The 15,725-nt window shown below is 59.0% G+C and overlaps 1 protein-coding gene across 5 annotated transcripts in view; it reads right to left on the reverse strand.

Moving 5' to 3' along the window:
• GRM7 (glutamate metabotropic receptor 7) overlaps positions 1-15,725 on the reverse strand; it is a 188,298-nt gene that overhangs the window by 23,130 nt on the left and 149,443 nt on the right. For 4 of the 5 annotated variants that reach the window (XM_064156141.1, XM_064156140.1, XM_064156143.1 and 1 more), the window contains one exon: positions 14,120-15,055. In XM_064156141.1, coding sequence (XP_064012211.1) covers positions 14,120-15,055 — 936 coding nt within the window. Of the gene's footprint in view, positions 1-14,119; positions 15,056-15,725 lie in introns of those variants that run through there. The other variant, XM_064156144.1, reaches the window with a different exon arrangement.

Here is a 15,725-nt window from a genome sequence, read left to right on the forward strand (position 1 = left end):
TCCTCTCCTTCAGCCACTCTCTCTCCACAGAGTCACTCTTCACTCATGGTTTGGTGGCCATGCTGGGGCTGGGTCGGCCCCACCGACCTCAGAGGCCCCTTCCAGCCCAAGCAGTGTGATGCTTGCACGAGCTTGGCTCCATGTGCAGCACCCCCAGAGGCAAGCAGCTCAGGAGATGCCGCCGGAGCCCTCGGTGCTGCCCGGGCCTGGGTGCCACTGTGGCTCGGGCGCCAGCTGCCGCCACCGGGGAGCAGCAGGAGTGATGAACCATCCCCAGCTGCCATGAGTGAAATAATGGCTTGTCCCTCGCTGCCTGCCTGAGCACTGAGCTGCTTGCAGCTCCCAATAACTCATCTGTCACTTCTCCCCCCGAGATGACATCATCAGAGAGAAGCCTTCAGCTCCTTCCTCCCCTTCTCCGCTGTGCTGCTAAATTGACTGCCACACAGGCTTGGCATTGCAGGGCACTGGGTGCCAGGCTTCAGCTGCTGCTATAAATCATCTTCTCTCCACACTCAGTGCCTTTCATTCATTTTATACATGGCCAGAGATTAGAGTTCAAATGAAATAGATTTTGCTATCCCTCTTGCTCTCCAAACCTTGCCACTCCAGCAAGCTTTCAGCTCACTCACTCCAGCTGCTGAATAATTCCATGCAAAGGAGGAGAAAAAAACAACACAACCCCAAATGCTGCAACCCTCAGCCTGAGAGGCTGCTGGAAACCAAGCCAGGAGTCGTGGAATCCTAGAGTGGGCTGGCTTAGAAGTGACCTCAAAGCTCAGCCAGTGCCATGGGCAGGGACAGTTCCCACCAGCATAGGTTGCTCAAGGGCTCATCCTGCCTGGCCTTGAGCAACTCCAGAGAGGTTGTGGAGCACAGAAGCACAGAATGATCTTTGGGTGCCTGCAGATCTTACATGGCCTGAGGAGAATCTGTCCCTGCTCACACCACCTCAGGTCCCAACTTCAAGTTTTGAATGTACCCAGCTCTTGGCATCACCTCCTGGCTCCCTTTCCAAGGAGCTCCCCTGAGCTGTCTGCTCTTGCCTAAGTGCCATTCCCACCAGGAGCCATCCAAGAGGGTATCCAAGCTAGGAGCAGGTGTCAACCTGTTGGAGGGTAGAAGAGCCCTGCAGAGGAACCTGGACAGGCTGGATGGCTGGGCAGAGGCCAAAAAATACTTGATGATCTATGAGGTCTCTTCCAACCTTGTTGATACTGGGATCATGTGTGCTCCATGCACATCAGGCTACAGGGGCACAGCAGTGAGGGTGGGCAGACACTGGCACAGGCTGCCCAGGGAGGTTGTGGAGCACAGAAGCACCCAAGATGATCAAAGATTACCTTGGGTGCTTCTGTGCTCCACAACCTCCCTGGAGGTATTCAAGGCCAGGCTGGATGAGGCCTTGAGTGACCTGTTCTAGTGGGAGGTGTCCCTGCCCATGGCAGGGGGCTGGAAATGGCTGAGCTTTGGGCTCCCTTCCAACCTAACCCACTCTGTGATTCTATGCTCAGCACTTCCAGGCAGGCCTTGAAAGCCTCAGGAGATGGAGACTCCTCCCCCACCCTCTCTGGGCAGCCTGCTGCAGGAGCTTCCCAACCTGCCCTCAGTGCCCAGGTTGGCTCTTGCCAGCTCACCTGCTTTGCTGAGCACGCCAGGTCCATGCCATGCAGGTAGGGCCAGCTGCAGGTCACAAGTGCTGAAGTGTTTGCCAGCCCCAGCCGCTGCTGAGCCTCACCAGGTTGCCATGGCGACGGAGCCTCCGCGGCTGCAGTGGCACCTTGGCACCGCTGCACAGAACACTGCCCCGGGTGATGCAGGAAGAGAGCCCTGGGATGGGCTCAGAACCACACACGGGAGCCTGGCAAGCTCTGCAGGTGTTCAAGGCCAGGATGGATGAGACCTTGGGCAGGTGGGAGGTGCCCCTGCCCATGGCAGGGGGTTGGCACTGGATGAGCTTTCAGGTCCCCTCCAGCCCAACCCAGCCTGTGAATCTATGAAACCTGGCCAGAGAAAGGGCAAAAGAATGAAGCCAACCCTCACAGCACCCTCCTGAGACAGGCACTGCAGGGCAGCTCCCCAGGAGGTCTTTCTCCAGCCCTCACTGGGGGTTCAGAATCTCCACAGAATCTTCTCAATCCTCAGCAAGAGAGAAAGGGACTGTGGGGGGCAAGAGGATATGGCTTGGGTCTTGCCAGGGGTGCCCAGGAACAGCACAAGGGGCACTGGGCACAGGCTGGAGCCCAGGAGGTTCCACCTGAAGAAGAGGAGAAAGTTGTTTGTTGTGAGGGTGCTGGAGGCCTGGAGCAGGCTGCCCAGAGAGGCTGTGGAGTGTCCTGGTGTGGAGAGCTGCCAAGGCCAGCTGGGCACTGTGCTGCTGGGCAGGCTGCTGGGGGTGCCCTGCTGTGGCAGGGGCTGGGCTGGCTGAGCTGCAGAGCTCCCTTCCGGCCCTCCCATGCTGGGGCTCTGTGACATCCTTATCCCCTCACCCAGCTTCTGCCCTCAGTCGTGCCCCAGTGCCCAGCTGCCCTGATGCAGCCCGTGGGCACCCTGCCAGGCTCACAGCTCCTCAGCAAGCTCCTCAGAATCCATCAGTGCACACCCGCAGGAAGACTCCTCAGGAATACAGAAGGAGCTGGGGACTGCTCTGCTCTCAGACCAACTGTCCCCACGCCCTGGGGGTGCTCCGGAGCTGCTCCTGGCCCCTGCCAGTGCTTTGCCTTTCATTAGCTCATGGCTGGAGCCATCCAGCTCTCGGTGCTGCTAATGGCTCACAATTAGAGCAAGCTGTTGCCAGGGCAACCTCTCCATCCAGCACCACTCACAGCCTGGAGCCAGCTTCCTCCCTGCCTTCCCCAAGCCTGGGGCTCCTGTGCCATGCAGATGAGTGAGCTTCGTTCTGCCCAGCTGCAAATGGGCAAGCCCTGGGCACAAGAGGCTTTAGCTGCCCCTTGCCATGAGACCTGCCCACCAGGCCTCTGTCAGTGCAGGACCTGCCCCCGGCCCAGGCGTTTCACAGCCCCCTCCTCTGCCAGGAGGAAGCAGAGCAGAGCTCATGCAGAGCACCAGCAAAGAGCTTCCCCTCATCAGGACCAGCCAGGGGCTGCTGCTCTTGTCAGAGCAAACTCTGCACCTGCTGCTCATGCTGCACGGACAACTGGCAGCAGCATCCAACCCTTTCCCAGTCCAATCTCATGAGGTGAGCAGAGAATCAGAGAACTGTTCCAGCTGGAAAGCCCTCTGAGATCACCAAGCAGCAGCAACCCAACCCCCCCATGGCCACCAAACCATGGCCCCAGTGCCATGGCCACACCTTTCTGCAACCCCTCCAGGCATGGGCGCTCCACCACCTCCTGGGCAGCCTCTGCCAGTCCCTGGCCACTCCTGCAGCAAATCAAATTTTCATCATCCCAGCCCTGCCCTGGCACAACCCCAGGGCATCTCCTCTCTTTCTGTCACCTGATCCTAGCGAGCAGAGCCCAACCCCAGCTGGCTGCAGCCTCCTCTCGGGGAGCTACAGAGAGCAGTGAGCTCTGCCCCAGGCTGCACACCCACCCCCAGCTCCCTCAGCTGCTCCTCCCCAGCCCTGCTCTCCAGACCCTGTCCCAGCTTTGGTGACCTTCTCTGGATCTGCCCCAACCTCTCAATGTCCTTGAAGTCAGGGGTCCAAAACTGTACCCATCATCTGAGGTGTGGCCTCTGCAGTGCCCAGTATAGGGCACCAAGCACTCCCCTGGTCCTGCTGGTGATCTGGCACATTGCTGCTCCTGCCCCATCACTTTCCTGGCAGGAACCTTTTCCCTCTCCTCCTTGGCACACCCCTGAATGCCCACAGCTGTGGAGCACATCTGGATTTCCCTGCCTCTTGCCCCTATCAAAGAAATTTCTGCCCAGCTCTGTCTCCTGCTGCCTTCCCAGCTGCACAGCAACCCTGCCTGGATCCTGAGCTGGGATTTATTCACTGCCTGCTCTGCCTTATGATGTCTCCAGAAATAAAGGCTGAGCACCTCACAGCTCCCTTACCTCTGCCTGCAGAAGCCACCAGGAGCCTTGTAAATACAAGGTCGAACTTGTCACCCCCCCCCTGGCTCCTGTCAGGCACAGCAAGCCCTGGGCCTTGGGGCAGGCAGAGCAGCCAAAGGAGCTGCTCTGGTCTCTGTGATCATGATCAAACCAGGGCAGTGCTGCTCCCCGGGAAGCCTGCGCTAACAGAGCCTGTCTGATGTGCTACCAGCACAGCACTGGGCACTGGGCACCCTCCTGTGCTCCACAGAAGCTGCCCAGGCACACAGCCAGCAAGAGGCTTTGATTTTCCACAGCCAGTGCATGCCCAGGTCCAAGCTGTTAGACTGAGAGCATGGTCTGGGGAGGAATCAAACCTGCAGCTGTCCAGGCTGGAGGTGACTGCTGGAGAGCAGCCCTGTGGGGAGGGACCTGGCAGTGCTGGGGGAGAACATCCATGGCACAGCAATGTGCCCTGGGGGCCAAGAGGCCAGTGGGGTCCTGGGGGCATTAAGCAGAGTGTGTCCAGCAGATCAAGGGAGGTTCTCCTGCCCCTCTGCTCTGCCCTGCCCTGGTGGGACTTCATCTTGAGCACTGCCTTCAGTTTTGGGGCTCCCCAGTTGAAGAGGGACAGGGATCTGCTGGAGAGAGTCCGAGTGAGGGCTGTGAGGATGATGAGGGGACTGGAGCACTGCCTGGTGAGGAGAGGCTGAGGGCCCTGCGGCTGCTTAGTCTGGACAGGAGAAGACTGAGAGGGGATTTGATAAATGTTTCTAAGTATCTGAAGGCTGCCAGGAGTGGGGGACAGGCTCTGCTCACTGCTCCCTGGCACAGCACAAGCAGCAGTGGATGGAAGCTGCAGCACAGGAGGTTCCAGCTCAACACAAGGGGAACTTCTTGCCTGGTAGGGTCCCAGAGCCCTGGCACAGGCTGCCCAGAGAGGCTGTGGAGTCTCCTTCTCTGGAGCCTTTCCAGGCCTGTCTGGATGTGTTCCTGTGTGCCCTGAGCTGGACTGTGTGGTGCTGCTCTGGCAGGGGGTTGGGCTGGATGAGCTCTTTGGGTGCCTTCCAGCCCCTGACATCTGTGAGCTGTGAGCCTGTGAACAGCCCTCTGAGGTCACCAGCTCCAACCATCAGTGGCTGGCAGTGACATCTCTTGAGCTGCTCCCTTCTGCTGGTGCCTCAAACAGAGCCACAGCTGTAGATTCACAGAACTGGTTTGGGTGGGAAAAGGCCTCCAGGATCATCCAGCCCAACCTCAACCCAGCCCCACCATGGCCACCAAACCATGGCCCCAGTGCCATGGCCACACCTTTCTGGAACCCCTCCAGGCATGGGCACTCCACCACTCCCTTGGGCAGCCTGTGCCAGTCCCTGGCTGCTCTGGCAGCACACTGTTGCTCAGCTCCAACCTCAGCCTCCCCTGGCATAATTTCAGGCCAACCCCAGGCCCTCATGAGGGAAGGCAGAAGCTGGAGCTGGGCGTGTGGACTGCAGGCGGTGCTGGGCTGTGGCAGCAGCACATGGAGCAGCTCTCCCCAGGGACCTCAGAGCCCTGCCCTGTCTTCTTATCTTCAGTCATTAACAGATTGCATCTTCCAGTCAATGAAAGAGGCTAAAGCCACATCGATCTGGGAGTTGTGGAGAATCAAATCACTTGATCTTCCTGCTTAAACTTCCTTGCTCCTCCAATTACAGCCCCAGAATAAATCTTAATGACTGCCCAGTATCAGCTTGCACCAGGCCTTCCCTCCAGCCCTAAGCACCTTTTAAGCACCTTGGTTAAACTAATTGATTCTGATTCCTTTCTCTTAGCATCGCCTAGCACAGCCCAGTGCTGAGCTTCCCCATCCATTTCACTCCTCACCTCACCAGGAGTTACTGCTGCTGGCCAAGGGTCTGAGCAGGATCAGCTCTGCTGCTAACAGCACAGATCCTGTCTCCAAACGAGAGGGAATTATCTCCATCACATGTACAGGCTGCTCTGGGGCTGCAAAGGTAAATCACAGGGAACAAGAGGAAGAAGAGAGGACATTGCTCAGCACAGAGAGCTGCAGAGTGCAACAGGTTGGGAGGGGCCCTCAAAGTCATCCTGGCCAAGCCCCTGCAGCAGCAGGGACACCCCCAGCTAGAGCAGGCTGCACAGGGACACAGCCAGGCTGAGCGTGGATGTCTGCAGGGGTGAGGCCTCAACCTCACCCAGCCTGGCCTTGAACACCTCCAGGGAGGTTGTGGATGCCAGAAGCACAGAATGTGGCTGAAGATCACATTAAAGATCACGTTCTGGCACAAACAACCTCCCTGGGCAGCCTGTGCCAGTCTCTGCCCACCCTCACTATGCACAGCTTCCTCCTGCTGCCCAACCTACCTCTGCCCTGCTCCAGTTCCAAGCCATTGCCCTCAGCCTGTCCCCACAGCCCTGCTGAGCAGCCTCTGCCCAGCTGCCTGCAGCTCCCCTGCAGATACTGAAACACAGCTCTGAGGTCTCCCTGCAGCCTTCTCTTCTCCAGGCTGCACAGCCTCAGCTCTCAGCCTGCCCCCAAAGGGGAGGTTCTGCAGCCCCTTACCATCCTTGTGGCCTCCTCTGGATCCTCCCCATCAGCTCCACATCCCTCTTGTGCTGTGGGTCCCACAGCTGGACACAGCACCCCAGGGGAGGTCCCACCAGTGCAGACTCTTTTTGCACTGCTGCTCCCTCTGCTCTCTGCTGAGCTCCAACACCTCCAGCACTGCTGTACTGTTTGGGAGGCAACCTGAGCATCACTGAATAAGTGCAGCCAGGGCAGGGCAGGTTAAGCCTCAGCTGTCCTCCCCTGGCACAGGCAGTGGGTGCAGGGTTGGTGTCTAATGGGCAATCAGCAGAGCAGGATTCTGGCTGAGTCCATAACCTCGGCTTTGTAGAGAGGAGCTGCTCCTACCCTGGGCTGTGGCACCACTGAGCCTCCAGCCCTTTCGAGGCCAAATGCCAAGGCAGAGTGAAGAACCTCTTGGTGGAGAGCCTGAGATCCTCTTGCTGCCAAGAGCCACGCCTGGGAACCCTTCACAGAGCAGGGACAATTCGAGAGGTCAGCAAGGCTCTGCCCCGGGGGCTGGCCCCAGCAGCTGCCAAACGTCTGCCAGAGAGGGGAGCTTGCCCTGTAAGCCACCCTGGGGTGCCACCAGAGCTCTCTAGCTGCCTTCCCAGCTGCTGCCTCTCCCTTTCCCGGGCTGAGCTGGCCAGGGTGCACAGGGCATGCCCTGCTGGTGGCTGTGACCTGGCCAGGTGCACAGGGCATGCCCTGCTGGTGGCGGTGACCTGGCCAGGTGCACAGGGCATGCCCTGCTGGTGGCTGTGACCTGGCAAGGTTGCACAGGGCATGCCCTGCTGGTGGCTGTGACCTGGCCAGGGTGCACAGGGCATGTCCTGCTGGTGGCTGTGACCTGGCCAGGTGCACAGGGCATGTCCTGCTGGTGGCTGTGACCTGGCCAGGGTGCACAGGGCATGCCCTGCTGGTGGCTGTGACCTGGCCAGGGTGCACAGGGCATGCCCTGCTGGTGGCTGTGACCTGGCCAGGGTGCACAGGGCATGCCCTGCTGGTGGCGGTGACCTCCCCAGCGCCCACCCCCCAGCGCTGGGGTGTCTGCGGGTCCGAGCCGGTGCAAGAGCCGCCCGCAGAGCAAAGCCTGTCCCTGCAGGGGCAGAAGTGGGCAGGGGCCCCCAGAGCAGCGCTGCCAGGGCCGCGCCGGCACGCAGCAGCTTCCCCTCAGCCTAGAAGGATTCATTGCTGCTGCCTCTCGCCCTTCTGCTGAGCCTGTGCCTCAGAGACAAAGGAGGAGGCAATTTGGCTGAGCGAGTGTGATGGGTTCTGCTCCGGCTATTATTGCACGCCTGCTTAACCCATTTAAAACAACAAACAAACCCTTCAGGTCAATATTTCTGCCTTCATCTCCTGCCGAGACTCAAACCTATTATTTGCTCTGCATCAAATTGGCCTTGCCGGGCTGCAACTGCACTGGCAGGAGGAGCTGGCTGCACCCTGCCGTATTCAGCTGGCTGCTGTGCACACAGGACCTGGCACTGCTCATCTGCCTTACCCTGGGCGAGCTGCAACTGCCTCCCTGATGGGCAGAGGCTCTGGGTTTGGCATGGAGACTCCCCCACCAGCCCCTGTCAGCTGGGATTTGTGGTGCCACGGGCAAGACCCTCGGGTCTTGCTCTGCTGGGTGCAAGAGCAGCTGCAGGGCTGCAGGGCTGCATTCCCTCTCCTCTCCACCCTGCTCTGCTGAGGGTAAAATAGAATCCCAGAACCCAGCATGGCAGGGGGAAGGGAGCTCTGCAGCTCAGCCAGCCCAGCCCCTGCCCCAGCAGGGCACCCCCAGCAGCTTGCCCAGCAGCACAGTGCCCAGCTGGCCTTGGCAGCTCTCCACACCAGGACACTCCACAGCCTCTCTGGGCAGCCTGCTCCAGGCCTCCAGCACCCTCACAACAAACAACTTTCTCCTCCTGCTCAGATGCAACCTCCTGGGCTCCAGTCTGTGCCCAGTGCCCCTTGTGCTGTGCCTGGGCAGCACTGAGCAGAGCCTGGCCCCAGCCTCTTGCCCTGCCCTGCTGCAGCCACAGCTGGACAGGAATTGGTTTGTTTTCTGCTCCAGATCACACAGCTCCACACCTGCAGAAGTCACTGCTCTGTCGTGTCTGTCCCACAAGCTCACTCTGACCTTATCTATGGCAGAACTCCACTTAGAGTCACCTCCAAAAAGCTCTGAGGCACAGAGTCACAGAATCTTAGGGGTGCACCTGGCACTTGAGCTGGCCTGGCACAGCCTCCTCTGTGCTGACACTGCAACAGGCTGCCTGTTGCTACCACAGGAACAGAGCAAGCAGGGAAGAATCCCGTGCTGGATGTGCCTCTGCTGCCGTTGTTCCAAGAACCATCAGCACCATGCATTTATGGCCTTCTGAGGAGGATCTAATTACTCTCATCAGCTCTTATTTCACCCAGAGTACCTCCTTGTGCTGTCACCGTGCTCTAAACACCTGCCTGGCAGCACAGACCTGCACTCACAGCAGCACTGCAGCCTCCTGCTGCCTTGGTTGAGCCCAGAAGGCTCTGAGCAAGGCCAGATGCTAGGATGGGAGATCAGAGAAGTGGGTCAGAAAAGCCCTCTAAGAGCACCAAGTGCAACCACCATGGCCCAGCCCCACCATGGCCCCCAGACCATGGCCTCAAGTGCCATGGCCACAAGGTTCTGGAACACTTCCAGGCATGGGCAATCCACCACCACCCAGGACAGCCTGTGTCAGTCCCTGACTACTCTTGCAGCACTGAAATTGTTCCTCCTCTGCAACCTAACCCTGCCCTGGCACAATTTTAGGCCATTTCCTCTGCTTCTGTCTTGTGAGCCCTGGCAGAAGTGGGCCTGGACAAGATAATCTTTGGAGGACTCTTCTAAACCCAAACTATTCTATGATTTGAAGAGCCCAACCCCAGCTGGCTACAGCCTCCCCTCAGGCAGCTGCAGACAGCAAAGAGCTCTGCCCTCAGCCTCCTCTGCTCCAGGCTGCACACCCCCAGCTCCCTCAGCTGCCCCTCCCCAGCCCCTGCCCCAAGGTGGCTGCCCCACACCGTGCAGATTCCAATCCCATTCCCTGTCAGCCTCAGAGCCTTTCTCCACCATCCAAAGCAGAAAGCTCTGAGAGAGGTGGCATCAGCCCCCTCCTAACTCCCAAATCCACACAGAGTTGCCATAGCAACTGTCATCCCCAGCCTTCCCAGGGGAGAAAACAAATGTGTGTCCTACCTGCTTAATGGGTGTTTGTGCAGCAGAGAATTGAAGGGTAACTTCATTTCCCCCTAGCCCAGAAGCTGCTCTGAAGGGCTGCTGTGCTAATGTCACATTATTTAATCTGAACCTGGACCCCCCCACCCCTTCCTCTGCCTCCAAAGGTTGGTGCTTGGCTAACACCAGAGATGAAAGCTCTGCTGCCAACCAGGCCTGCCTCAGCCTGCTCACTGACTGGGCTGACACAGACCTCACAACACAGGCAGGGGAGGAGGGAGGTGGAGCAGGAGATGGGAACTGGAACTGCAGAGTGCTTGGTTGACAAGAAAGAAACCAAAGTCCTGAACCCAAAGGTTCCTGCAATTGGGATGGAAAAATCAGCTCAGTGACTCCAAGGGTAAGTGTTCCAACCCTCTTCAGTGCTGAGCCCAGGTCTGGGGCTCCCACCCCAAGAAAGACATTGAGGGGCTGGAGAAGGACAGCAAAGGTGGAGCAGGGCATGGAGAGCAGGGCTGGGGAGGGGCAGCTGAGGGAGCAGGGGGGGTGCAGCCTGCAGCAGAGGAGGCTGAGGGCAGAGCTCTACAGTTCCCTGAGAGGAGGCTGCAGCCAGGGGGGGTTGGGCTCTGTTCTCTAGGATCTAGGGCATAGAAGAAGAGGAGATGGCCTGAAAATGTGCCAGGGGAGGGTTAAGTTGGAGCTGAGGAACAACTCCTTTGCTGCAGGAGTGGCCAGGGACTGGCAGAGGCTGCCCAGGGAGGTGGTGGAGTGCCCATGGCTGGAGGTGTTGCAGGAAGCTGTGGCCGTGGCACTGGGGCCCTGGTGGGGCTGGGTTGCTCTCTGGACTGGGTGGGCTCAAAAGACTTTTCCCACCCAAACACTTCTCTGAGTCCAACTTTTCCTCATCTCTCTTCCCTCTAGGATGAGCACAGCTGCCAGGCAGGAAGAGCTCTCTGCCTGAGAGGCCACCACCACTTGCCCAGGGTCAGGGTTAGAACTTTTCCCACTTGAAGCAAGGCCTGGAAAGGACCCAAGAAATGGAAATTAAGGACAAATGCACTTGGAGAGTCCCTGGAGGAGGCTGCTGACAGTGGTTAGCAGCTTGCAGACACCCCCAGAAATGTACTGTTTGAATCAGCAATTACTACATGAAAGGAATCACAGCCACGAGGCACTGAAACCTCTGCAGAGCTCCTTCCAGGCTGGCTCCGTGGGGACAGCTCTGCAGAGATCTGCAGGGCACAGGCAACCTGCACAGCTCCAGCTGCAGGGGGAGAGAGCACAGCCTGCAGCTGCACACCTCAGCATCACCACAGCCTGCCTTGGGTCGGAAGGGACTCTAGAGATCATCTGCTCCAACCTCCACACCACGGCCATAGATGCCTCAACTAGCACAGGCTGGTCAAGGCCTCACCCAGCCTGGCCTCCACCACCCCCAGGGAGGGAGGAATTCTTGTCCCCTCCTGGCAGTAATTGGGGAACCTTCCCACTTGCCCTGCTCCTTCTACATCTGTGGTCCTGCATGTCACAGAGGCTGTGGATGCCCCTCCAGAGCAGGAGACTCCACAACCTCCCTGGGCAGCCTGTGCCAATGCTCTGCTTCCAGGCAAGAAGTTCCCCTTGTGTTGGGCTGGAACCTCCTGTGCTGCATCCATTGCTCCTTGTCCTACCCCAGGGAGCAGTGAGCAGAGCCTGACCCCCTCTCCTGACCACCAGCCCTCAGATAGCTACAGACATTGATCCAATTCCCTCTCAGTCTTCTCCTCTCCAGACTAAGCAGCCGCAGGGCCTTCAGCCTCTCCTCACCGGGCAGTGCTCCAGTCCCCTCATCATCCTCACAGCCCTCCCTTGGACTCTCCCCAGCAGATCCCTGTCCCTCTTCAACTGGGGACCCCAAAACTGAAGGCAGTGCTCAAGATGAAGTCTCAGCAGGGCAGAGCAGAGGGGCAGGAGAACCTCCCTTGACCTGCTGGACACACTCTGCTTAATGCCCCCAGGACCCCACTGGCCTCTTGGCCCCCAGGGCACATTGCTGTGCCATGGATGTTCTCCCCCAGCACTGCCAGGTCCCTCCCCACAGGGCTGCTCTCCAGCAGTCACCTCCAGCCTGGACAGCTGCAGGTTTGATTCCTCCCCAGGTGCAGGACTCTACACTTGTCCTTGTTCAACCCCATTTGGTTCCTCTGTGCCCAGCTCTGTCTGCCCAGGTCTTGCCTTCTCCTCTCCCAGCCCACCTCCAGCACGGGGCTGTGCAGGGTGTGAGGAGCAGCATTCCCACAGCACCTTCATCCCATGCTTTCCTGAAGTTTGGACTCAGTGTGGGTTATTGATCCCTGCTGCCCCTGCCCTTCCCCAGCCATCTCTGCTCTTTTCAAGCGCTGCTTGGTATCGACTCTGCCGCGCAGCCACAGCTCCTGGCACTGCTGCAGCAGCCCTGGGAGGCTGCTCCGGTTCTGATCAGCTGCCCACACATCTGTGGAGAATTCCAAACAGCTTTGTTGTCAAAAACAATTACAGCAGGAGTGGGAGAGCAGAGCTCCAGCCCTCTGCTCCCTCTCCAAAGGCCGGGGTAAGCAAGCGGAGCAGGCGCTGGGAAGCAGCTGAGGGTGGAAGCATCTCCTGCCCCGGCCCCAACCACCCTGCAGCTGATGGGCAGAGAAGGGTCCACTCTGGACAGGACCATGGCAGCAGGCCAAGGCAGCTTCTCCTCCCGCTCTGCTCTGCCCTGCTGAGGCCACAGCAGGAGCACTGTGTCTAGGTCTGGGCTCCACAGTTCCAGAGGGACAGGGATAAATTGGAGGGAGCCCACTAGAGGCTGGGAGGGTGCTGAAGGACCTGGAACATGTTTGCGAGGAGCCAAGGCTGAGAGCCTGGAGAGGAGAAGGCTGAGAGGGGATCTGAGCAATATCAATAGGTACCTGAAGGGCAAGAAGGGGCCAGGCTCTTTTTGGGGGTGTCCTGTGACACCCCTGTGTGCTCGCAGCGAGGAGATGCCCGCTGGCAGCTGCTGTGCCAGCTCGCTGCTGTGCCAGCTCGCTGCCACTCACGGCTGGAAGGGACGCAGCAGTGGCATTGAGGGCTGACACCACTGCTACTGATCACTTGCCAGAGCAGCACACCCTCAGCCCAGCGGCTACGAGGGGCTGAGCACTGCCTGCACCTCGGGGATGAGCTCTGACACGCACCCAGAGCTCAACACACGATCGGTGATGCTGGGAAACACCTCTGGGATCGCCACCGCCAAACTTGGACCTGAGGCTACCACATCCCACAAGGCTCTGGAACACCTCCAGGGCTGGGGACTCCACCATCTCCCCTGGCAGCCTGTTCCAATCCCAGACCACTCTTGCAGTGCTTAAATTCATCCTAACGCCCAACCTAAAGCTCCCCTGGTGCCCCTTGAGGCTATTTCATCTTGTCCCGTCCTTAGTTACTGAGGAGGAGAGGCCAACCCTGGCCTCACTGCCTACCCTCCAGCAGACCAGCAGTGCCACCCAGCTTGGTGTCACCTGCCAGCTCACCAAGGGTGTCTCAACTCCTCACCCAGGTCATTGCTAAAGATGTAAAAGAGAACTGGAGCCAGCACTGAGCCCTGGGGAGCACCACTGGTGACTGACCACCAGCTGGGCTCAGCTCTAGGTGCCAACTCTCCATTCACCGACTGCATTCAGCTCCATTGCCAAGTGGATTCAGTTCCACTCACCAACTGGCTTTAACTCCATTCCCCAACTGGCTTTAATCCTATTTCCAGCTGGGTTGGATTCCATTCCCCAACTGGCTTTAATCCTACTTCCAGCTAGATTGAGCTCCATTCCCCAGGTGGATTTAATCCTATTTCCAGCTGGGTTGGACTCCATTTCCCAGCTGGATTTGATCCCATTTCCAGCTAGGTTGAGCTCCATTCCCCAACTGGCTTTAATCCCACTTCCATCTGGTTTGGACTCCATCCCCCAGCTGGATTAATCCTACTTCCAGCTAGGTTGAGCTCCATTCCCCAGGTGGATTTAATCCCATTTCCAGCTGGGTTGGACTCCATTTCCCAGCTGGATTTAATCCCATTTCCAGCTGGGTTGGACTCCATTCCCCAGCTGGATTAATCCTGTTTCCAGCTAGGTTGAGCTGCATTTGCCAAGTGGATTTAGCTCCTTTCACCACCTGGATTTAGCTCCACTCCCCAGATGGATCCAAGCCCATTTCCAACCAGGTTCAACTCCATCTCCAAAAAGCCTCTTTAGGATGCAGCTGCCTGCGTGCAGCCTCCCCAGCTGCCCCTTCACCGGGTGCTGCCCGCGTGCCAGGGGGCTGCGAGCGCCCCAGAGCCTGGCGCAGCAGAGCAGGCTGCGCTCCTCTCCACCTACCTTTTCAGCTGACTGGGCAGTGCCAAAAAATATGGGGATGAAGGCAAGCCACACTATACAGGTAGTGTACATAGTGAATCCAATGGGCTTGGCCTCGTTAAAGTTCTCGGGGACCCCCCGCGTCTTGATGGCGTACACAGTACACGTCACCATCAGCAGGATGCTGTAGCCCAGGGAGCAGATGATCTGCAGATCCGTAATGTCACACTTGAGCACCCCCCTGGCCTGCTCGGGGTTCAGAGTCTTCTGCTCGTCGTAATCGACGATGATGTTGGGGGGGTCGACGGCGAACCAGACCAGGACGCCCAGCAGCTGCAGGGAGATGAGGCTGGAGGCGATGGCCAGCTGGGAGCTGGGGCTGATCAGCCGCGGCGCCGTCACCGACTTCTTGCCCTGCTCGAAGATGCGGTAGATGCGGTTGGTCTTGGTGAGCAGCGCGGCGTAGCTGATGCACATGCCCAGCCCCAGGAAGACGCGGCGGAAGGAGCAGACCACCACGTCGGGCTTGGCGATCATCAGGAAGGTGATGATGTAGCAGAGGAAGATGCCCGTCAGCAGCACGTAGCTCAGCTCCCGGCCCGACGCCCGCACGATGGGCGTGTCGTTGTAGCGGATGAAGGTGGCCATGACGAAGATGGTGGCCACGATGCCCAGCATGGCCAGGAAGACAGGGATGACGGCCCAGGGTGAGTGCCACTCCAGCTTGACGATGGGGATGGAGCGGCAGCCCGTGCGGTTCTCGTTGGGCCGCTCGCTGTAGGAGCACAGCAGGCAGGTCACCTCGTCCGCCTGGTACTGGTAGCCGTCGCACAGCTCGCAGTGCCAGCAGCAGGGCATCCCCTTCACCATCTTCTTCCTCTCTCCCGGCTTGCAAGGCAGGCTGCAGACCGAGGGTGGGACCTGGCGCACGCCTCTGCCCCACTGCATCTCATCGACCTAGGAGACAGGGCAAAGAGGGAGAAGATGGTTGGGTACCGAGGGGCAGCGTCGGGCAGGGGCGCAACGGAATGAGGGAGGGCCAGAGAGGAGCCTGCAACACAGAAACCCCAAACAGTCACCTTCGGCCAGGGTAGGCACTGGGCACTGCCAGACAACCAGGGTGGGAATGGAAGGGAGGAGCCAAGAGGAACCTACAGCAGAGAAACCCCAAATGGTCACCTTCAGCCAGGGTAGGCACTGGGCACTGCCAGACAACCAATGGAAGGGAGGAGCCAAGAGGAGCTGCCAGCAGAGAAAAGCCAAATGGGTAAACTGTACGTGTGGCAGAGCCCTGGCAGGGCAGCAGGACACAGGCAGTGCTGTGCTCTGCAGGACTCCAGCCCGTGCCTGCATGCACTGCCCTCATCTGCCGCTGCCGGTCAGTCGTGGGGAAGGAGAGCACCAGACAAGGCAGCAGAGTGGGAGCCTCTTCCTTCTTCCATGAAGAGCAGCAAGAACCCTGCAAGGCAGCAGCTGCACTCACAACCTGCTTCTCACCCATCCAGTGCTCGGGGCCGCTAAGCAAGCCCAGAACGAGAGGTCTGGCAAGCACTGCTGCCCAGGTGGATGCTCTAATGAAGAGGGAAGGTGTCTCATGCAGGGCATGGGATCGGTGAGGAGGTGCCAG

The sequence above is a fragment of the Pogoniulus pusillus genome, chromosome 16, assembly GCF_015220805.1.
Source record: "Pogoniulus pusillus isolate bPogPus1 chromosome 16, bPogPus1.pri, whole genome shotgun sequence".
Taxonomy (NCBI): Eukaryota; Metazoa; Chordata; class Aves; order Piciformes; family Lybiidae; genus Pogoniulus; species Pogoniulus pusillus.